At 31.2% G+C, this 24375-nt stretch overlaps 1 protein-coding gene across 1 annotated transcript in view; it reads left to right on the top strand.

Annotated features, from left to right (window-relative positions):
* Nucleotides 1-24375, top strand: part of LOC107445025 (glutamate receptor ionotropic, NMDA 2B) — a 256192-nt gene that overhangs the window by 183282 nt on the left and 48535 nt on the right. Inside the window, exons 4-7 of the mRNA XM_043047036.3 lie at nucleotides 14231-14415; nucleotides 15675-15925; nucleotides 19140-19323; nucleotides 24011-24134. Of these exons, the coding sequence (XP_042902970.3) occupies nucleotides 14231-14415; nucleotides 15675-15925; nucleotides 19140-19323; nucleotides 24011-24134 (744 nt within the window). The remainder of the gene's footprint in view (nucleotides 1-14230; nucleotides 14416-15674; nucleotides 15926-19139; nucleotides 19324-24010; nucleotides 24135-24375) is intronic.

The raw sequence follows: 24375 nt of genomic DNA, 5'->3' as shown, positions 1-24375 counted from the left end.
GATAAATATGCATAATTTACAACTCATTTATTATAATACTTAAATGCGAAGCTTTTATTATCCACATTTTTATCATGATATAATTGATCAAAACATAATAGAGCCAAAACTTTTATGAACACCCTAGGCGAAAAACTGCCTCAGACTATGGAAAAGTACTATTCTATGGAATACGCATTGGAAAGTGCATAAGGAAATAGTACTCTACTGAAATTGCAAATGTATGACTTCGCTATGGAAAATGCATGTTTACTGATATCACATTAAACTTATCGCTACTTCGTACAGGCATTGTCTGGAAAAATTAAAGTAGTAAAAAAGACAAAATGGAGCCAAACAAGGCGTTAAAGAGGTGGACGTAATTGGTGGGTGGACGAAAAGGTAGATTGAGCATTGTTTATTCATAGAAACCACCATAACCACTAAAAAGTAAAAAAAAAGCTCTGCACCCGCCAACTGTCTCATAAAGATAATTCACACTTTTGACGATTCAGCAATCCTTGAACTATGTTTCGTTAATTTTGAGAATCATTTCGTCTCAAAATTCACTTGATTTGTTGAGCGACATGAACTCTCAAATATAGAACGAAAATGTTTTCTCTACTTGAAACCTCTTCTATAGTGTATTGTGAGAGATTGTCAACTGGAATGAAGATATCGATCGAAAATAAAGTGTCGGAATAAGTTGGCCGGTTGTATGGTGCTCAAAGAGGCCTCGATCTTGTATTCGAATCCCACGTCAGACATTGGTGTAATTTTTCTCTAAATCTTATCTGTCCTAGTGTTGTTTGGATATCATTGACTCAACTATATAGTGCCCATGATAAAATGATTATTAGAAAATTCCGATACATTAGCGTAACGAGTTTTTTTTCCTGAAAAAAATAGAACGGCAAAATATTTCTTTAATTTTGACAAAATTTGTTTGCTCGAAGAAGTGGTGACAGTTATTTCTTCACGTTGATATAATTTTTTTCTCGGATCATATACCAGGTAACGGTTTTGTCAAAAGCTCTGGAAGATTCGTTAAATTTGAGTATCCATTTTTTACATAGCGTTGTGTATAATGAGTGTTGTTGAGCTCTAAGGCACTGGAATTTTGTGGCCAACAACAGAATAGTGGCATTTTTACATCATTACGCATTTACCGCCTTTGGACCCTAGGCAATCTGGTACTTAATGTTATGAAGCTGAGTTAGCTTAAAGCAGCTACCAATGATCAAACTGCTATCCTTAGAATGCTATTCTAAGTTAAGTTCTGCTATCCTCTGTAGCATCACTTCTCATATTGTCAACAGTAATTTCACTATAAAAGCAACTTATACTTTTACTAATCAAGCAAAGTTGGAAACACTCGCAGTATTTCAATTTTATTCAAAAATATCTCTCCACAAAAATTTTGTTTTTAAAACTTATATAAAATCGTTATTCTCTTAATTATTGTTCACTTTATTTAAGGGAACAATGAGAAATGAGATGATGAATAGCAAAAGGAAGACATTAGGAAATGCTTTTTTATAAAATTTTTACCGATTAGAATAATTACACCATTTAAATAAATTATTTCATTTCCAAAGTTTCGAAATACTTAAGTATGACGATTTATTCAATGACACTTCATCATTTCCCATTCGTAGGGTTTCAGTTCGACGTTTTATTCAATCCCGAAGAAATAGTCTTCTAAATGAGACATTTATTACTGAAAAATCAATATATCACGTCTTGAAAGGAAGTGAAAGGAATAAGATAGCCTCGTACCAAGACAAATGCCTTGTTCATTGAAGTTGTCATTCAATACATTCGCTAAAAAAAGACGCAATTTCTTCAGAAAAATTTATTTTTAGAAGGAAAGCGAATTCTATTTTACAAATGTAACCGAAGACTTCAGCTGGCATTCCTGTCACTTTGATGGGGAACACCAAACTTAAAAACCATGCACTTTCATGTCGTTGTTTTCCTCTGTTTATATTTTATTCCAAATGTAGAGAAGATAGATTTATTCATGGAAGTCTTCCACGAAAGGAATTGAAGCCTGACTCGAAAATAGGCGTTTTTCTTTTTTAACTCCTTTTGTTTGACAAAAAGTTTTTTACATTTTTCGAATCAATTTTTTTTTAATATCTACATCAGAATCGTAGTGGCTTAGTGTATGGAAAGCTCTCATCAAAATCATGTTACCAGGTTCGAATTCCAACGATTGTTGGTAGATACGAACTTCGCACCCGGCTCGCACCGACCACAGTGCTAGCGTAGAATATCCTCAGTGGTAGATGGATCACGGTTTCGAGTCCCCTTGCCGTCGAGCTATCCAAGGGAGATTTTCGTGGTTTTCCTCTCTATGTAACGTAAAAGAAGGCAAGTTCCATCAAAAAGTCATCCACGAAGGCAAATTTCTCTCAATACTTGATCCAGAAGTTCTTCTGTATAGAGGAGTCTTCTGAATTGGGTTCAAAATTATAAGACTACGGAGTCGAACATTGGTAGTCATAAACTCGCAATTGGGTCGGCTGTTCAATGACTGTTATAAAATAAAATAAAATTTCTAAGTCAAGTTCCGATATTTATTTAAAAATTTAGGAAAAAAGTGTGTGCATGTTTTGAAATGTTATTAACGTCGTCAATTTAAGAGGGTTATTCACACTGCAAAAAATTTTACTTCTATATTACGGGCAGTTGTTGGCAAAAAATGTTTCAGTAACTGACAGTCTAAAAAAAAAACTATGCCCATAGGATATCATATGTATAAAAATTATCCTTCCGTATTTTTTTCTGATAAAATATGTGAGTACTGACCGTATTATCATTATACTCATAAATTTATTTTCAGTTCAATCCTTCTCGTGATTTCAGACGCAGGTTTTGCTCGTTGAATCAAAGAACGCGGTGAAGTTGTTTAGTGCTGCCATCTATCGAGGAGTCATTTCAATATAGATCGTACCGTGTTCGTTATGCGTCTCACAGATGTAAAGGTAGTGCAAGAGATATGTTTTTAGATGCCTGTCGGGATCATATCCAGGACATATGTGTCCGTAGCCTCATGCTTCAAAAGCTATGGAACAAAGCGTGAGCCTCCTAATTGAGTTTGGAAGCTTTAATGAGCTGTCCGTATAGCTTAATGTTTCGCTCTACTAATTTTGCTGAAGATCTATGCAATTACGAGCATTAGGCTTTCATTTCAATCGTAGCATAAATTAACAGCCAACTCTCGTCACTTTGAGGAAATTTCCTCCTAAAATGTACGCCAGATACTTTATCTTTTACTTGCTGATTGTTTAAATAAAATATCAGAAGTATTCCATTTATTTATTTTTACTTTTTACTGATGAGTATAGTTTTTTAAAGTGTGCAGTTAGAATTATAACTGTAAAAAATATAATAACTAAATTGAAATTTTATTATTTATTACACAATAATAAAAGTGTTTTTAGCTTCTTTCATTTTGCAAACATAAAAATAAAATATAACTTTCGTCGCATAATTATGCTATCGTATAACTCCGTCAATCATACAATTATGTCAATTTTATTACATAACACTATCATATAATGCCAAGTTTCGATATTTTTATAAACGTTTGGAAAGAAAAGTATGCATGTTTTAAAATATTATTAGTGATGCTTTTTAAAGTAGATAATGTATCCCATATGTTTTTCACCTGTCTATTTTTCGAATAAAATACATGAATACACATGGAAACATCTATTTTTTCGTATGCTTTTTCAAGGCTACGTGAGAAAGATTATTATTAACTTGCAGATATTAATTTTTGAAAAAATTATTGCTATTATTTTTAAAATAGTTTTAAGTCAATCAAACGTCTGAAGAAAAAGATGAGAAAAGCTAAGGATGTAATGCCGATGTAGTGAAATTATTTAATTTTCAAATAACATTTTGTTATGTATTTTAAGTTCAAATCAATGCCAAGAATAATTATCAGCAAATAATTATGCATATTTATAAAAAGACCAATAAACACAAGCCAATACAATTTCAAAAGTTAGAATTTAGTTTTAGTAAAAGAATCAGAAAAAAAATCAAACAAATAATTAGGCTTAAGAAACTACATGCTTGATCAGAAAAGTTGTGTATTCGTAACAGAAAAGATGGTTTTTACTTTCAAAACCTAATTAATTAGTTCAAAGATCGATGCACTTTAAAAACATGTCATTATCAGATTTTACTTTAAGCAAAGGATTACAAAAAGGATTTTTTTCGGTTTATTTTAAAAGATGTTTAAAGTACGAAAACAGTTAATTATTGTAAAGCGATATTTTTTCTTACTTTCTTAACTTTAGTAAGCGCTTACCACTTGTTTAAAGCAAAAATATTAAAGCACTTGTTATACCGCTATTGAAAAAAAAAAAACATAATTATAAATCAGTTAGGAAGCACAAGTAAGTTTAGTCGATTTTCTTTCTTTTTACTTTAATCATTTTCATGTTTCATTTTTTTTTATTCAAAATTATAATTATTGAATTATTGAATTGCAAAGTTATAAATTTACTGCTCCGACTTCACCTTTCAATAAGTATTTAATAAAGAAATATGAATCTTTTGTAAACGTTTCATAATATAGTACAAAAATGCGAAGAAAAATCATTCTTTTAAAATATAGTTTTAGCAAAAGATTTAGCCACATTTTCTGTTTTTAACCTAAGAAGACCTCTTTTTTAATTCATTTTAAAATTTTAAACATATTTTCTTTTTATACATAAATAAATTAATTCGAGAATATTTGCAACGCAATAAAAGTATTAGCCCGTAAGTGCTCAGCACCTTTTGTTATTACAATTTTTTTTAACTATTAAGTATTATTTTAATTCAGTATATCGCAAAAATGTTTAAAAATTCTAATGCAATATACTGATAAAAAAGGCTAACACATCTACTTGTTTAAATAATGGAAGTTCATTTTATTTAGTCTCTTCAGAAACATCAAATATCGTCTAACTTTTCTAAATGGCATGGATGTTAATGCATGTAAATATATAAGCGTATTTTCCAAACATAGCGAGCGAATTAAACTGAAAAAAATATTACCAATTTAGGTTTGTTTTTGTCCTAATGGTGCCTAAGATATTGATTTCTTAACGATTGACTATATCTGTTTCGGAAAAAAGAATTTTTGAAAATCTTTAATCCAGTAGTATCAGCAAAAAATATATCTATTATAGTATTATCTGGGTGTCCCAAAAAGGAACTACAGTTTGAAAAATTACTAAAAAAAAAAACGGAATTAAAATGATTTAAAAAAGTGTAAGAGCTTACTGCAATCTGCTTAAGAAACAAGTGTCTTATTCCAAATTTTAAACTACTCAAAAAATTCCCCATCAGGCATCAGTGCTATCTGGAAAATCTATAAAACAGCATAACATAGCTATTCTTCAGATTAATTATTTCAGCTTAACATTTTCACGGGCGCCTGCTAATTTTGCCCCGAAATACGCTTTGCAACAAGTTATTATCATTTTGAAAACATTGCCTTATAGTTTATCTAAATTAACAACGTTACTTGCTGACAAACCTTCTGATACATGCCGCGATGGCTCAGGGGATAGAGCGTTTGCCTTCCAATGAGGTGAACCGGGTCCGAATCCAGCGATGCCAGTTCGATACGAATCGAATCCGGCTAGCACCGACCACAGCGCTGACGTGAAATATCCTCAGTTGTAGACGGATCATAAGTTAGAGTCCCTTCGCCGTCAGGCTAACCGTAGGAGGTTCTCGTGGTCTTCCTCTCCATGTCACGCAAATGCGGGTTAGCTCCATCAAAAAGTCCTCCACGAAAGCAAATTTCTCCCAATACTCGATCCAGGAGTTCCCTTGTCTTCTGGATTGGGTTCAAAATTACAAGGCTACGATACTTGCGAGATTAAATATTCTGGTTTCCCAGTTAGGATACCGAAAACTGTACTTTTCAGTATAATTTTATTTTAGTTGACTTTTTAAATTAATTCTAAAGTGGTTTCTTGATCATATGCTACCAGAAACACGTGTTTTTTTTGCTACTTAGATGAAGTGACTTAAGTAGTTTATTAATAATAAATATTTCTTTTCCTCTTACTTTCCTAAATGATTTTTAAATTCTACAATTATTATTGATTTAAAAAACAAAACAATCTTCAGAATGAAAGGAATTTATTTGAGTTAAAAAGAAGTAATCTTTCAAAAAGGAAAAAAGGAATTAACTCACTTAGAGATCTTATGTCAGCGATTATATATTGCCCCATTTATTAACAGCGATACCGTGAAAATTGAGCATAAAAAAATTCCTGTGACACTTAGCGCATTAAATACCGTGAATTCAATTTTATTAGTAATATAAAGCTAAATCCTTTTTTTAAGGTTTTACAAACAAATTTTACTTTTAAAGCGTTCATTCTTGTAATTGTTAGAAAGTTTCATACATTTTGCATGAAAAAAAATTAAGATTTAACGGAATAAAAAATTTGATAAAATTATTGAAATAAAGAGAGGGGAGCTTTAAAAATCAGTAATTAAAGCGCGTTTTTATTTTAAGATTCTTTTCCAAATAAAAAATTACGTTCTAATTTAAATACTTTTTGCAGAGTCTGAGGTTTTAAATCTTAGGTTGCTTTTAAAGTCTTGAAATATGACTTTAATAGCTTTAGTTCATTTGCAGCCAAAATTCCATCTCTCTTTCAATTGATTTGTGATTTATTCAATTTCAGAATCTGATTTTAGTTTATACCTGAGAGACATAGATTTAATGCTCCCAAATTAAATAATTAGAGCCTAACACTGTTTGGATTGATAGTTAAAATCGATATTTAGTTATTTAGGCTTATTATTTTCATGAAGACAAAATGTAACTCGGCGAATTGGAAAATATTTTACTTTAGTTTCTTTTCAAACACAATTCTAATTTTTGTTTCAATTTACTTATTTTTTTTAAATATTAACAAAAACGAATCAGCTTATATCTAAGAGATAGCTATTTTTATGTAATTCTCAAGTCACTAGTACTACTTATTGATTGGGCTGATGCAAAAAATCATGCAAAAAAAGTGAAGAATTTAGCATGAAGCACGTGCTATTTCATCAAGGTTATAAACAACCTCACTAAATTAGTGATTTTTAGAAAAAAAAGTAGTTATTTTATATAAAAAATTTAAGTATTTTTTTATTTTTGTTCCACATTTTGAGCCCGTTGATATTAATTTTACTTTTTGCGTATCCCGCTATGTCTTGAGAATTTTTTAAGCGAATTGAAACATTATTACACACAATTATAAAAATCGTTTATCCAAATAGAATCCAATGCAAAAAATAACGTTTAGTATATATTTGTGGTTTTTAACTATTTTATTTAAAAAAAAATGAACTGTAAGGTTTACAATTTTCTACCTCATTTGAAAGATTGTAATTTGATATAGAAAAATGCACAATATGAGAAAAATTGATCAAATAATTCCTGAGAAATCGAATTCTAAGAACCTGACTTTTTTGAAATTTGATTTCTCAGGCACTTTTCAACCACTTTTGCTCATATTTTATATTTTGATACGTAAAAATACATTCTTCAAAACTTTGTGATAAATTGTATTCTTTATAATTCAAAATTAGAATTAAATAATAAAAAATAATAAATATTTACCAAAAATATTTTTTTCTGTGAATTATCTTTTGATAAACAAGTTTTATAGCTTTGAGCACAATTTTTCATTTTGTTTAAGAAGTAATCGAAATATAGCGAAAACCCCAAACAGTAAAATTAACATTACGGGGTTCAAACTTCTATCCTGGCTGAACCATTGGGATCATATATCCCAGATTGCGACTATCCCCAATATAATATGGATCAGAAATCCAAACCCATCGTAAAAATGGCATGTTTATTCAGAGAAAGTACGTTTTTGTGTCTGATTTCAACACTTAAAATGTCTTCTGCATTTATTAATTAGAATATTTGAAGTCACCTCCTGGAGACATTAAGATTGAATCCTAGTATGTGAAAATCAGATAGTTAGGGACCCAAAGTTCAGAGTTATTCGTCTCCTTTTTGGTGCACTGTATATATTTCAAAGGATTTAGAATAATCCAATCAACCAAAAAAATCTTTAGAATGAATTTTTCATACTGAATTGTAGAGATCTTAAATGGCTGTTTGGCTAGGAAAAACAATTCACTGGATGTCTTTCTTCTAACTCCTTCAATTGCTTTTAGACCGATAGAAAGTAGGTCAAGCTGTGATTAATTGTAGAGAAATGGAAAGCTTGGAAGTCTTGCTTTGAATTGCTCCTAAAGTTAAGCCAGTTCTGCACAATAAAGTTTTTGGTGATACGGCTTGTTCTTTAGGGGTCATTAATCAATTGTTTCGATTGCAGAAAGCTAAAATTTTCTTATTGAATTCAGAAGCATATTCCATTCTTGCGCAACGTAATCATAAGTTAAATCAAATGGAATGCTAGTCTCTGAGAGTGTTTGAACAATTAATGAGGTACATAGACAATTATGTAATTTATTAGTAAATGGTTCTAAAACGTAAAACCATAAAATTTTAATTAAAATGCTATTATTAATCTAATGATAACGCCTCAATAAGTTATAATAATTATTTTTACATTGTCATTTTAAGTACATTTAATTAAAAACAACTTTCTAAAATACATGGGGGTTCATTACAGCATTTGAACTTGAAAAAAAGCATGGTACATCGAAAGGATTAAGAATTGCAACCCATGGCCAGAAATGTCATCTTACATTACCATGGACGCTTCCTTATTATGTACTTTGTACTTCAATTGAACGATTGCTTTTATTTAACTAAATTATCTTTACTTAAAAAAAAATCTATGTTTTCTAAGAATCCTTGTCGAATTTTAAATTCAGCGATGCTCAGAAATAGCTGTTTTATTGCAATTTAAAAATTTGGCTATGAACTTAGTGAATATATCAAGACAATTATAGTTCGTTTACCAGGAGTTGGCACTTGGCTCCGCCTTCATCACGTGGTATCCGACGATACTATTTCGCTATTTTTGGGAGAAGGATGTTTTGGGACAAGGTTGCTATTTGGCAATCGTATGTCATAAATATTTATTTTGCAATTTTTATTTGCATTTTTTAACATTAAATATTTCATAAATTTAATGACATTTCTTTCTTTTGAGTGAATAGTATGTCCTTTTTTAGACATTTTGCAGCAATATATTTAATTAGCTAGAGTAACGAAATATATAATAGCAGATGATAAAGAGAAGTAAGGGACTGAAAAAGAATTCCCCGCTTACTTTTGGCGAGCAATAAGGGTTGTCTCAATTTCAAGCGCGAGGACTTTTCTCCCTATATTCCCCGCCCTTAAATGAACTCTTCGTCCGAGGAGGTGGAACCAAGTGACAACTCCTGATGAACGAACAATACATAATGTTACACGCTTCGTAACTTCATAAACATTGTTTATATGTAAGAGCTCTAAAATTAAGTCATTTATTTATAGTTGATGGGATTATAGCAAATATTCTTAATTTTTTAAGTTTAATAAAAATTAAGCATCTACATTTTGATATTATAATCGTTACAAATCATATAAACGGTTAATCATCTTTTATCAACTTAAATGTAGAAATACGCTGGGATTTATGCAACAACTGTTTAATCAGTATTGACTATTATAATGTTGCTTCATCCTCTTGGCAAGAGGCAAGTCATTGGTTTTAAGCCAATTCAGTCACAAAAATAAGTGCTGTACTTTTGAAGAATTGTCATAATTTTTTTTCCTCTTTAGCCTGTCTCGTATAGTTCATTTTATTTGTTTAAATAGATTCTGAGAACGCAAACCCCATAAACTGTTCTGAAAAGTGCAACAAAGTTTGGAAGTTCAGGTGTAAACAACATACTTCATTTATTTTGAATCGGAAAGATGTCAGGCAACTCGAACCACGAATATGGCTTTATCACTAAAAAAGGGAAGTTTCAAATTGCGTCTTCCCTAACCAACGGGGAATTTAATTAAATTGGAAATGAACTTTGCAGGATAAATATTACCCGGGGGATAGGAGAACCTGATCTGCATATAAATGGCAGCTGAAATGAAATTAGGGAAAAACTTAATGTTTCACTTTGTGCTGTCAATAAAACTATGAACGAAAAAGTTTGTAAAATCCCTGATATTGGCAAGTGAAAAAGAGCACCTAATTTCAGTGAATCATTTACTACGTTGCAAGTAGACAACTTAATGGTTTAAGTTTGATTTTTAAGAGATTAAACGAACAACCGATTTAACTGCGATTAAACATAAAATCCTACATAATAGTGACACTTCTGTAAGCAATCCACATTTTTTAAACTATCAACTCACAAACCTCGTGTGATACATACCCTCCAACTGCTACGGAATTTCCGTAGTTTCAGAAATCTTCTTTTCAGACGGTAGCAAAATTAATGTCTTAATATTTAAAAGAAATTCATTTTAGCGTAACTTGTCCACTATTACTTATTAAAGTGCAGGCCATATGGCTAGATTCTTAAGTTCTGATAAAAGTTTTCTGAGATATCCATTTGGTTTAAAAATTTCTACTTTGGTTCGTTACCACTAGAAAGAATTATTTTCAAAATCCTCATAAGTTGGAGGGTATGGTGATGCCACAATTGGCATTACATATTTATCTCCTATCTTTTAAAATATCTTTCATTACTTAAGCTTATTTTTATTAATAGAAGAATTATATTTAAAATAAATCAAAGACTTAATCTTTTTAAACGAACATAAAATATTTATTTCTTCTCTTCTAGATCAATATGTAACGGGTACTTTTTTTTATTTCATTGCTAGGCAGACTTATCAATTCACTGTCGCTTCTAATCGAAAACAAAAATCTATTTATAACTTTTTAGTCAAAATTTCCAACGGCTAAATGTTTCGGTTGCATGGTTGTAATAATTCTCATAAATTTGTTGGCGACTCGTGATCGCCAAGGTATTCTTTTTAACCCATATTGATATGCTGGTTGGCTTTGTTTTGGCTATGATATATTATGATAAATCGCCAAATTATGGATCTCCTACCCATACTTTCTACGTCCATTGGGAATTATTATATTCACTTGGTATTCAAAATTTGTGGTGACCAGGTGGACCAGTTCCCTTTGGAGCGCTCTTGTCCCAGTCATCCTAACGGTTTAAAAATATATGCAATCGTAAAAAAATGCTAACAAAAAAAACTTCTTGATGTGGAAGTTATATTTCCTTGATCCCTTCAAGGGATTTATTTTTGATAATTGGTAATTATTATGATGATTTGTATTGATGGCCATTCTCTATAATCTTCAAGAAATATTGCTTAATAAATTGGATTTTCATATTCACGATTCATATTTATTTCCTGGAGACTTTCATTTTGTTTCATCCATTTACTTTTATTAATGGCCAATACGAACAATAATGAATTAAAATGAAATTCACTATACGAATATTGGCGGCTACTGATGGAGAAACTAAACCTCCGTCATACCTCGAATAGCCAGTAAAAATATATTAGAAATATTTCAAACGTCTATATTAAATACAATTGTCTATGGGGTAACAAAACTATTATTTATCTTTTACGTACTTAACTTTTTTAACTTAATATGATTTGATTAAAGCAGAATATTAGTTTTGATAGATTTAAAAGTAACGGATGTAAAAAATAGTACATTTAAATAATAGTTTAAAAAAATAGTTAAACATTTCATTTAGTATCGAATAAAAAAAACACTTTTAAAGCTTTGTGTTTCTATTTATTTTTTCAAAGTTTTAAAAAGACTTATTTTTTGTAAATTTAGAAGTTTCGTCAATTAAAAAAAAAGAATTAATTCATTTAGAAAAGTAAACTGTGAATGTTTTTGTTTCTTTTTCAAGAAGATAAACATCTCCTTAGCTCCTACAAAAGCTGATTTTCACCCCATTCACAACTTCTGAAATCTCATTAAGTTTTAAATTGCATCAGTCAGTTTATTATTATCATTATGAAATAAATTTAATATTTGAAATTTTTTTTCCTTTCGATGAAAAACAGTAAAAACAAAACGAAAGTCAAATCTTTTCTTTTTATACCATCCTGAAATTTAATTTATTAAATTTAATTGAAAGAATACTAAGTAAGAAAATTAAATTAAAAGCTTTTCTTTGAACAATTTATTTACCTTTCATTCAGACTGAGCAAAAAAATGTAGTGTTTCTTTTTCAAATGGTTATATCACTATGAAAAAAATTTTTATTTCACTTACATTGCAATCTTTACTGTTCTGTTTTTGGATTTTTATGGTCTTGGTTTTAAATGCTGGAGAATTTAAAATGTACGAATTTTATTATGAATACTTTTATCGGTGATAAAGCCTTTCAATGCAAGTAGATTCAATAGATGTAAATATTTGAGCAATATAAAAAATTTCAGTTCTGATAAACAGGAAAAATACATTTTGTAATGGACTCCTTGTCATTCGATCATAAAGGTGATGGTAAAAAAGTGGTACTTTTCAGTTTGCCGGGCGAAGAACTATTAAACTATTTTTTTATTTTTTTAACTTTTTTTTAATTTTTTGCGATTGCCAATTATGCTTAGTGTTCAAAATAAATTATTTAAAAATAGTAAAGAAAATAATAAAACTAACGGAGATCTACATTTTGTATAGACTTCTTGTTAACCACAATATGCATTGAGTAGAAAATAACAATAAATACTTTCCCCATCCTCAATGATAGAAGGATAACAGGTTAGAGCCCCCTAGCCGTTAGGTGAACCGTAGGAGATTTTCGCGGTATTCCACCCCATGTAATGCAAATGCAGGTTTGTTCCATCAAAAAGCCATCCGCGAAGGCGAATTTCTCCCAATACTTGATCCAGGAGTTCCCTTGTCTTCTGAATTGAGTTGAAATTACAAGGCTACGGAATTAAACATTGGTACTCGTGAACTCAAACTTAGTTCGGCTGTTCAACGACGGTTTTTAAATACTTTAACATCGATTGTATTCGATTAAAATAATTGCTTAATTTAAATTTGCTTTTTATTTTTTTATTGGTCTTCAACTGGATACTATTACAATACTAGGAGGTAAAGGCCATTGTTCTCGCATTCAAAAGCTTCCGCAATTGATTTAAACTAAATTTTGTTTCTTAAAATTACACTACATATATTTCTTGCTCCGAAAGTGAATGTGAAATTCTTTCAAAATGTGAAATGATTCCCAGAAATCAGTGGCTAAAGAGCAATGTTGAGTTATTTTAGCAGATGTAATCTCAAAACTATGATTTGAATTTCAGCTATGTAATGCATTGAAGATGTTTAGTATTCTAATTTTAAACTTGTCTTTCATCATCCTTAAGTAGAAGTTCAAGGATACTTTCAGTTTATAAAATATATGAAAACCCATGCTGTTAAAGATCATAGCTATAAACATCAACGCTGTGCTCTTCAAGATTGGTGAAATTTATTTTGTTCTCAGGAGAAAAAAACGATTTAAAACTTAAATACATTCACAATTTTCGCGATTTGGGAACTAATTCTTGAATAATAAGGTATAACATAGTAATAGTATGTTATATGTAGTGTGCTGTTATCAAGTGTAAACTCCAGTAGCATCCAAAGTATTTATGTGGAAACCATACTAAGAATTAATTCCAAGTGAAATTTCGTAATTGGAAAAAGTGTGACTTATCACCCCAAAAACATTATATGTACAGTGGGTTAAAAAGTATGAAATTAAATAATTTATAATTCGCAGATCTGAGTTTAACGTAGTGATTTAAAGATTTGACATCAGATATGCCAATTAATTAATACTGAATTTTAATTAGGTTACGGAATCAGACACTAAACGTGCTTTGTCCGGGAAATCTTACTTATATTTTTGACTTCTAAAATGTGGGAATAGTCTTAATCTGAAATATGGGGTCTTAATAGTTAAGTCAGGAAATCTGTTAAAAACTTAAATTTTTAAAATCAGATATCAAGCTTTGCGTGTTTTGCTATAACTCGGGAACTTTCCAGTCAAATCAAAAAATTTTGCATTAAAAAATATCTTCGTTTATCTAAAAATAATTTCGCTTATATATTATTTTAATTGATTATATATTCTTAATAAAAACTCTCAGTGGACATAAAATTTCCTAAGTTCACTGTATAGTATTATTTTCTGTCATAAAATTTCGATATATTGAAAATTTATTTTTCTTAGGAAATTGTGAAACCAAATTCGTTCTTAACAGCAATTTTTCTCTATTTTTCAGAAAGTGGCAGACTCAAAGATTTTACAAATTGCCCCCTCTGTAGAACACCAAGCAGAAGCAATGCTTAGCATTTTGCGACGTTACTCTTGGCATACTTTTGCAGTTGTGACGACACAAATTGGTGGCCATGAAGATTTTGTCAGAGCAATTCGAGATATCATAAAGACGCTGAATAACGAATTCAAGTGAGTCTTTTTTTAATATTTTCTGTATTATATTTTAATAACGTGTAACCATTCTGTCAATTAATTTATCGGCATTCTTAGATTTACATAAATACAGTGAAATAGGCATAAGTTGATCATCTGCATTGCATTAACATAATAGCTCAATTAGAAAGGTGGCCAACTTATAAAGAGTTGAGGAAATATCAGATATTTTGGTACATTTATCGTGGCAAACTCAAGTAAATTATCAACTTACGAAAGTGAAAAATTAAGCAGATTATACTTTATTATAAAGTAATTAATTATTTTGAAACAAATTATAAACTGCGATATTTTTTTATTATTCCGGTTTACTTTGAAATTATTTCCTTTCGGTTACTTTCTCTAGATTTTGTAGATAATGTAATCTTGTAGATAATGTAATGTTTGTAGATAATGTTTGTAGATAATGTAATCTACAGACAAATAAATCGTAAATATGGGAGACGCATTTTAACTTAACCCTTTCGCGCCGACTGTCACACATACGAGCCAGCATAAAACAGTATCAATCAGGGTAAAAAGATAAAGCTGGAAACCAAAGTAGTTCTTTAGCAGTTTATTTGTGGGCATGGTTATAATTGTTTGATTTATTTAATTCACCATTACTTTAGTTCCAAATAAAATTATTTAGTTATACTTTGAACTAACATTGATTTTATATATGATTAAACTAACAATAATTAAAGTAAAAGCAAAGTAAGTCTGTCAAATTAGCAACGCCTACATTTCAGTTACCATTTTTTATTTATTTACATCCTGATTCAGATTTTGCACGAATGCTTTTATGAATCACCCGTCCCCAAGGGGTTAAAGCAGTTTTTCAGAGGCTCTTTTGCCATTAGAAATAACGTATTTTAGCAAATAATATGCTATTATTAAATCTGTTGTGAGCTCGTAACATTCGTTGTTTACTTTTAAGTTGTGTTTTGCCCTTTTCTAATATGTAGATGGCCCTAAATTCCTCATCAAGAAAAATCACAGTTTTTTGAAAAATAAAAGCGTCTGTAATCAGACATTTTAAGATCTGTAAAATCACTAAAACATTGTAAAGCTATCTGAATTTACATGTTTATTTTGCTTTTAGTTACGCTTTTAAAACGTGTTTCTATAAAATTAAGTAATATAAATTCAACAGTGTAATTGAAATAAAAAGAAATAAGTCACAAATAACTGTCATGAAGGACAGGGGATTTGTGTTTCCTAAATATCTCTATTCTTTTTATTTAATCTGTCAGATTCATCATTGTAAAATATTTGGCTCTAAAAGAGACCGAAAGAATTCCAATCCGTGCCGAAATGGAGGATCTGGCTGAAAGTGAAGCAAGAATCATACTTTTATTTGCTGCAAGGTACGAGGCTGTAGAGATAATGGCAGCTGCACACGATCTTGGTCTCACTGGGAAACATTATGTTTGGATTGCTGCTCAATCAGTCGTGGGGACCAGTTTGGAAACACCACCTGGACAGTTCCCACCTGGAATGTTAGGTAAATATGGATCCAATTGCTCTGAATGAAAAAAGTTGCATTCTCGTAATTATTAATTAATAACTTCACATGAGTACGGCTTTAACCCGTTTTGTCCCGAATTTATAAATTGAAATGATACAAAAAGTGGTTTTATGGTAAAAGTGGTATAATATATTATCGAAATTAATTGGTTTTTCTACTGTTAAGGCATTCAAAAAGTCTTTGATAGATTAAAAAGTACTTGTTCCTTAGAATTCTAGATCTAATCAGAAATAACTAAATCATTGTGGTATCTGAAAGTTCTTTAATTCACCCAGATAAATGAAAATACTGAAAAAAAGTTTCCCATCTCTATGAATGTCTTTGAAAAAAGGAACTGTCCTAAATATATGACGCTGGGCGTTAACCGGTTAAGTAGTAATCAAAAGTACAATCCTTTTTGTGTCATCACTATAATAATTCTAATTTGTCTGAATTTTTTTTTTTTTTTTTTTTTTTTTTTTTTGGAAAATGTGATCTAGCATCAGGGCTGAAAATTAATATAGATCAAGACGGAAAAGAGTAAAAACTGGTCAAAATGAATTTCATTTTTTAGCTTTTTTTGGTGAATAATAAAAATCCATAGCTACCAATTATTTTTAACTGATACAATTTTTATATTGAATTGCTTCTTCACCGAATAATATTATTTTCAGTGAATTGTTTATTCTGAAGAATAGTTTAACTCCTTCCGAATATTATCTAATATTGAAATAGTTCTTCTACTAGTATTTTCTCTTTTCCGTCTCGCTTTCAGGTCTGTCTAACATACGAAATTTAATTAACGAGAAAAAGAACTTGAAAAATTGAAGACCTCGAGAGTAAAAAGTGGAAACACACCTCTTATAAAAATAGTAACTCGCAACTGTTCATAAATTTTCACATTCAACAACAGTTTTCATCAAAAGTTCAAAACAGTTTTCTACTCAAGTAGTAAAAGCGTAATTCAAAAGAGAGCAGCACAATCTATATTCATTTCCGCAGCACTAGGTAAATGGTGTTATTCGAAGTTTTATAGTCAAGAAAAATAAAAGAGAATACAATTGAATCGTCTTAAACTCGAAGTAAAGATATAATTTAAAACTTTATGTGCCATGATGTTATAGAAAAATAATGCGATCTTTAGAACAAGGGGAAATCGTAAATAAGTAATAATTATTTAAATTTTTACCGATCCACAATCCAGCGAGATTTCTCCTTCTGGAATAAATTCATAAAATAATCAATTGATAATTTTCAAATTTTGCAATATTTTTAAGACTAAACTATACAGTGACTAGCAACTTATTAAATATAAATAAATTAAATCACTATCACATTTAATTTCCCCAAAACTGTAGCTTTTCTTTATATTCTCAAGTTACGCTATTTTCATGATTTGCATAAAGATGCTGTCTAAAAAATAAACAAAACTGAACCTTAAAATAAAGAATAACTTACAAAAACTCATAACAGACAGGTTATTTGCTGTAAAGTGATTAGTCATATGACGACAAGGGCGTTGAAAAAAAACATTGCAAATATTGTGGAGATGGCTTGCATCCTTATGAAATTGAGTCCCTATTCCTGTATTGAGTCCTGCATTCGTGAACACTGATGTACCTGCAGTATCTGCCATTTCTCGACCGAAACTCGTACCACTTGAGCCAAAAGAAAGCTTGAGTCAGAAGTAAATATTAATTATCCGTTTGTGTTAAATTTAATTATTTATTAACAATAGGCAGGTAAAATTTTGAAAGTTTGCGTGCTACCAATTTTTACGCCTGAAGTCTTTAATCGGGATTTCATTCTCTATAATATTTAAATTGACGTGCAAGACGCAATATGCTTAACATCACTTTATTTATAAAGTATTCTCAGATTTTAAGCTTTAAATTTCTGCCTAAACATTTTATTTGTATTACGATAATCAGGGTTTTTACATTATTTAAAATCAGCAAAATATAGTAGAAAATTTAAAACAGATGTAATTCAAGAAATACTAAGAATTAAGAGAAAATCGTTTCATCGAAAATTTTCGTATTTTATCAATAATGTTTTAAAAACAAAAAAACGTTAATCTAGATTCATTCAACGCATTGAAATTATTATTACTTTGAATGCACCTCATTTTATATAATAATACAAGAATGATCTAAAACTAACAAGATAAGTTTTGCAATCGGCAGAGCATAAGCCGCAGGACAATCCCAGTTGGATTATCAGTGCAGCTCTGAGTTTAATTTACCAGCACGCTTTGCGTGGGATGGTACTTTATTTTCAGGAGAGATATTTGCAATTTTTGGTGCATTAGGCAATGTTTTACCCATCTTCACCTTGTTCAAAGAAAGAAAATTACAATCAACGGTGGGTCATCTTTCAGCTTTAAGTGGGTCATATTAACTAAGTCGATGTTAATCGCACCAACGGTGCTATTATTAGACTCTATAAGCTATTCGCAGCACCCTTGGTCGCGCAAGCACAACTGATGCTTCAGATCGATCATTTGAAAGGCTTAACTGATGGTAGGCGCTGTTATGCCGTCTGTTTTATGCGATATACCGGTACCCGGCAGCGTAGAATTTTAGAAGGCGGATTATACCAGGCAAATATTATTTAACGGGTGGAGACAATTAACCTTAAAATCATCAGTATAAGATGTACCAAGTTAATGTAAACCGGACAGTAGATCTTTACCTTAAAAAAAAACCATCAATGTCCGTTATACTGCGCAAGGGCTCATGAGCAGTGGCACTTTACTTTTAAAAAGAAAAAAAATTATTAGTGTAGGTATTTCGGATAATAGATGTTGGGCAGTAGCATTTAACCTTAAAATACATCAGCGTATGCTTTGATTTCTCTTGATCTGAACTTTCGATTATATTTTTTCAAAAGCATTTTTTTTTTGTTTCTATTACCTTTTTTCTATAAATAATTTTATAAATATATCGAATATATCGAAGCCTTTTTTCCTTCTTTTTAAAACACGCACCTAACTGCGCACGTGCTAATGTGCACGTGGTGATAATAGCTTAAAAAGGCTTGAAGGGATTAACCACTGAGTATCAACTACTCTCACTAATCTTGAAACAGAATTGATCAAGATCCGAAGGGGGGGCATACTGCTGAAGCTGCATCTATCAAAAAGAAAACCCAATAGATTTTGAGTCCCTTCTCTAATGCAACTCATTAAATGACAATTTTAATATTTTAGGAGTATACTACAATACAACAATGTATAGACTGTTTGACGAGCTTGAACGTGCAGTTACTGTTTTTGGACATGGTTTAGAATTATTTTACAATGACCCAAAAAATGCAAATATTAGTTTAATTCCAAATTTAACATGCAGTGGTAATGGTCACCTTCGCTGGAGTAAAGGAGACTTGTTTTTCAAGTAAGTTAGTATGGTTGGATTCATTTATAAATTTTTAACTTTTCTTTCAGAACTGTTCTAAAGCTAAGGCAGAAAACAATGTGAATAAAGCACAAATGAAAGTGCATGAATTTACATACTTTAATTTCAATTATACAAACAAGAACCTTCCTTAGTGTCTAAACATCAAATGAAGGTTGAGAAGTAAATAGACGTGCACTTGTAAAGTGATTTAAGCAATAGGGATCAAGCACAAAGGAATAAGTTTGATCAAGGAAAGTACAATAGGAAGATTTAAAAAAAAAAAAACAAGTGCCAGGTGATCCCCCACCTGTTTCATATTTCCCCATTGTTTCTTCCCTCACACCTGTTTCTTATATCCTCACACCTGTTTCGTATTTCTCCTCTGTCATTTCCTTGCACAAACTATTGGTTACACCTTTGTCAGGTGTTTCTCGCTTCACTTCTCTACCTTCATTTGACGTTTAGGCATTGAATAAGGTTCTTGCTTATAGAACTGAAACTATAGTGTGACAATTTATGTACTTTCATTTGTACTTTGTTCACATTGCTTTTTTTTTTTTTTTGCCTTTTTTTAGCCTAAATAACATGAAATATTACCCTTTCCTTTGTTAATATTAATATTAACGGGTAATAATTCCGAAATATTGCCCGTTCCTTGTTTCCTTCTAAAACTGTTTTACGAGGGCAATTGGCAAATTAAAGTAACCTTTTTTTAAGGAAATGTGTGATTTATGTACCATTCATTGCATCATTTACTTCTATTATTATAACTCAATTTGTTTGTTTTTCTTGTTTTTTACATACAATGAATTTTCTTCTTATCTTGCCCCTGCATTGGATTTCGTACGTTGTCTCGTTGCAGAAGCTAAATTTTCTTCCCTCCATATTTAATAATTATTTATTCAAGGAAATTTTATAGCCGCTAATTCAGAAAAAAATATATACATTTATAAAAATTGATAGTTAGTTTTTCCCAAAAATGAGTAAATATGAATATTTTCTTTGCCAGTAATCTAAAAATTATCAATCCCCGTGAGAAGACGATCCATTAATACTATTCAGAAAATGAATCCAATTTACAAAAACAAAAGAGACAAAAAAGTATATTAACAATTGAAACATTACATCAAAATGGAAAAGCGCCTAAAGCAGCTAACACCAAATTCAAACAAACATTAAAGCAGGAAAAAGTAAATGAAATAAAAGATAAGTGTGTTTGTAAAACAGCACTTTATCAGGACACACTGCTTACAAACACACAGGAGCCTTTCTGTTGTCAGAGGAAAATCCAAAACTGACAGTGCCCCGAGGATAACAAAGACAAAGGAAGAGAAGACAAATAAGAAAATTATTACCAGAATTGAAAAGCAAAGAAAAATAATGAGCCACCAAATACTACTCAAAAGTGCACATAGTAAGACTTGAAAATAAAACGTCTACTTATAAATAGTTACAGTAACAGTTGGATAAACCGAATCAAAATAAAATAAATTGCCGAATCACTAAGAAAATATTATAAACGAATCAAGTGCTGACATCCATTTGAAAATCTTGAACAACGATACCAAAAATATTCAATGAGCAAAAAAACTTTTCAAGTGCTGCCACCTGCTTTGGAAAAAGAAATCCTTAATTTCACAGCATAGGCCTATTTATGCGGGCTTCAATATCGGCCAAACTGTTTGAATGCAATTAAAATATTTTGAATTAAAACATCATGATTATAGTAATTAAAAGGAAAATTATTATTCTTGAAGGTAATCCTGAAAGTCCCAATAGCTGATAGAAAATCTGTTTTATTATTACATATAAATTTAAATCTAAGAATTTGACCAATAACAATATTCTTAAAATTTTTTAAGTAAGACTGTGTGTCCACTGAAGAAGTGCTGTCTTACAAACTCACATATCTTTTATTTTATTTACTTTTTCCAGCTTTAATGTTTGTTTGAATACCTTTAATACTATTGTAATTGATTCATTGGAGTGAAAGATATTGATAAATGCTCTCAGAATGACAAGATAGGCAGCTGGTACATTTACACAGAGATATCGTGGTATTTATTATAATCTCGCAATCACGGGTTTCCCTCGGTATCATTATACACTACAACGTAGGAAAAGGAAAAACGCTGCAAACACAAATCTAATAAAGTTTACAATGTAGTGGTTGAAGAAATATTGAAATGACAGTTGCTTTTTTTTTTTCTTTTTTTTTTTTGGAATTTGCCAATTTAATTTATTAATTATTGGCATTCGTTATGTATTGCATACACCAATCCGGTTAATTGTTGCTTATGGTAGCTAAAATTCACGTAAGTTTATTTTAAATGATAGCTCTTAAAATAAAATTTTAATTTCAGAGCTTGAATCTTGCTATCACTTAAAATATAAAAAAAAACTAACGGTAATCAATCGATACTTTAACATTACTTACTTCATTTACAAAAATGCCAAATTTTTGTATTAATAATTTTGTGTTTTCTTGTATTAATCAGGAGTTAGGATCCGGTGTAGCCACTTTTCGGAAAAATTTAAAAACTGGTAGGAGAAAGCGAAATTCTATAAGTAGTGAATAAAGATGTCAAATGGCTCTGCTTTGTAAAAAATATTTTCTAGTAGTAGCTAAGTTTATTTTTAGTTTAGTAAATTAGATTTCAAGTTATATTCGCATAACAACCTATCAAAAATTCAAAGCCTCAAATAGAATACAACTTTGTTGCAATTATATCATGGTGAGAAAGTGGAGAAATTATCACTTATTCCACAAGTTTTATTTTTTAATTCACTACCAATTTAGTGAAAGTTTCACAGAAAGCGGAGAAGTTTACATCCCTGAGTTACCATCGATTAAAAATATATGTAAAAAAAAATATTTGTGAGATAACAAACCAGTTGAATTCCAGAAATCTACGTCAAATTAAAGTCTTAAAAATTTACAATAATAATAATATCGTTAAACATTTTTCAGCAAATTTCAAAGTTTTACGGACAGAGGCCACCCTAGGCTCTGACCGCAGGTTAACCAGAATTTTTTTAACCATTTTACTTATTTTGGCAAATTTCCGCTTAACACATTGCTGACCGGCAACTTTTCTGAAAATAACCCCCATGTGCCCGGCTATTGTTTTGAAAATCAATATGGAAGTAAAACAATATAAATAAACTTTAAAAAATTTTAAGTTTTAATGCCGTATGTATACCAATCACCTACGTGTAATGGTACACCTTGGCTTGGCTTGGATAGGTGGTTTGACGAAGTACCTGCCCGCGAATGCGGGCACCTCACTTCTTCATCGAAATTGGGCCCTAAGGCGACGGTGACTATTGGCTTTAGAAATAGTAGTAATTCCACAGATGATGATCTGTGGTCGTCATCATTGGCAGTAACTCCTCATCTAAGTCTTGGTTGGTGGGAGGAGGGACTGGATCAGGGAAACTAATTCCGCATCTTTCATGAGTTCCTGTAGTTCTCTCACGATGTGAGTAAATCTGGCTACTGGGTTGGCAGAAGTTTGGTGTTGTTGTCTCCTCCTGGGTGCGGGCTTTCTCTTTGGCCTGGCTGGGCAACCTGTGAAACAGGCTGGGTGATCTTTCTTGCAGTTCACGCATGATGGTGGCTCGTTCAGGGGTTTCGTGCATTTGTAGGTGTAATGCGCACCAGCGCATTTCATACACGCCGGCTTATCGGTGCATTTGCTCTGTGTATGGCCGAAGCCTTGACACTTATAGCATTGGATTTCGTGGCGGCTTTCCACTCTGACTGGTGTGTTTAGCAATCGGTTGATTCTGTAAATAATGGTACACCATTGATTGATTGATATGAGTGGAATCTCGGTGTTAAGCGCGAAGCGCTTCTAACCGATTCATCTATACTGTTTTGGCATTTAGTCCAGAGATCATATACAATTCAAAGTTCTAAGTTAGGATCAGATAATAAGTCCATGATGAGTTGAGGCATGAGTTGATTCAGTAGTACATCAGTTGTATGGGGAATTCCCCTGGATTAAAGTTGTGAGAAGATGCAGTACGTCTTGGTCCTTCAGCAAGTCTTTAAGTTCACTGATGAGGCTAACAAGTCTGTGGGCTGTGGAAGTAGGCGTGTCCTTGGTCGTTTTTCTCTTTCGACTGGGACGGGCCTCGCACCCAGTGAAATTTGAGGTGTGGTTTTGCATGCAGTTGCAGCATTTAGCTGGGGAGTCTCGGCTCTTTCTGCACTGGAATGAATAGTGCCCTTCGGCACATTTCATGCATCTTGGGCTGGAGGAGCAGGAACGTTGGGTGTGGCCGAAACTCTGACATCGAAAACACTGCAGCGGCCGTAATGGTACACCACAAGTTTTGCAAATATATCAGGTTTCGTAAAGTTACAATAAATTGGTAGAGAATTAAACAGTAAAACTTGAATAGTAAGGAAAATTACGCCCACTTTTTAAAATAGTCACTACGAGATCACTGCTAACGAAAACACGAGTTAACTCCTGACCGGTCAGCAATGTGTTAATATCTGGTATAATTCAGGGAACTGGAAATACGCAGTTAGGGGTGGATAACTAAATAAAAATAGAGAAAATAATGGCTGCTTAGAAATTAAAAAAGTTATATATATATATATATATATATATATATATATATATAACTCGAAAAATAATAAAGATTGATTACAAATGTATTCTAATTACAGGTATCTGAGAAACGTGACAGCTAACGTCAAACAAGGACCACCAATCAGCTTTAACATGGATGGTTCATTAAAATTTGTTGAATTGCAAGTGTTAAACCTAAACAACAAAGGTGTTTGGGAAAAGGTAGATTTTCATCCTTTTTCAGCTTTGTAAATGAAAATGTTTTGAAATTATTGGAATGTCTGCCTGTTAGAAGCCGAAATTATTTTTTCCCTGCAAGAAAAGTGACTTGCGAACAGCTCTGTGACTTCCAATGTCTGTAACTGATCTGTAACTTCACGTTCTTACTAGTTATTTCTTGTTCTTCAAGTGCGGATTAAGAAAGTCCTGAAGTAATATTTCATTTGAATTACTAACAATAGTT

Source organism: Parasteatoda tepidariorum, chromosome 5 (assembly GCF_982258835.1).
Source record: "Parasteatoda tepidariorum strain Cologne lab strain chromosome 5, Ptep-v5.0, whole genome shotgun sequence".
NCBI classification, from domain to species: Eukaryota; Metazoa; Arthropoda; class Arachnida; order Araneae; family Theridiidae; genus Parasteatoda; species Parasteatoda tepidariorum.
Note: the sequence above shows the minus strand (reverse complement) of the source record. Positions and strands in the feature narration are given on the sequence as shown.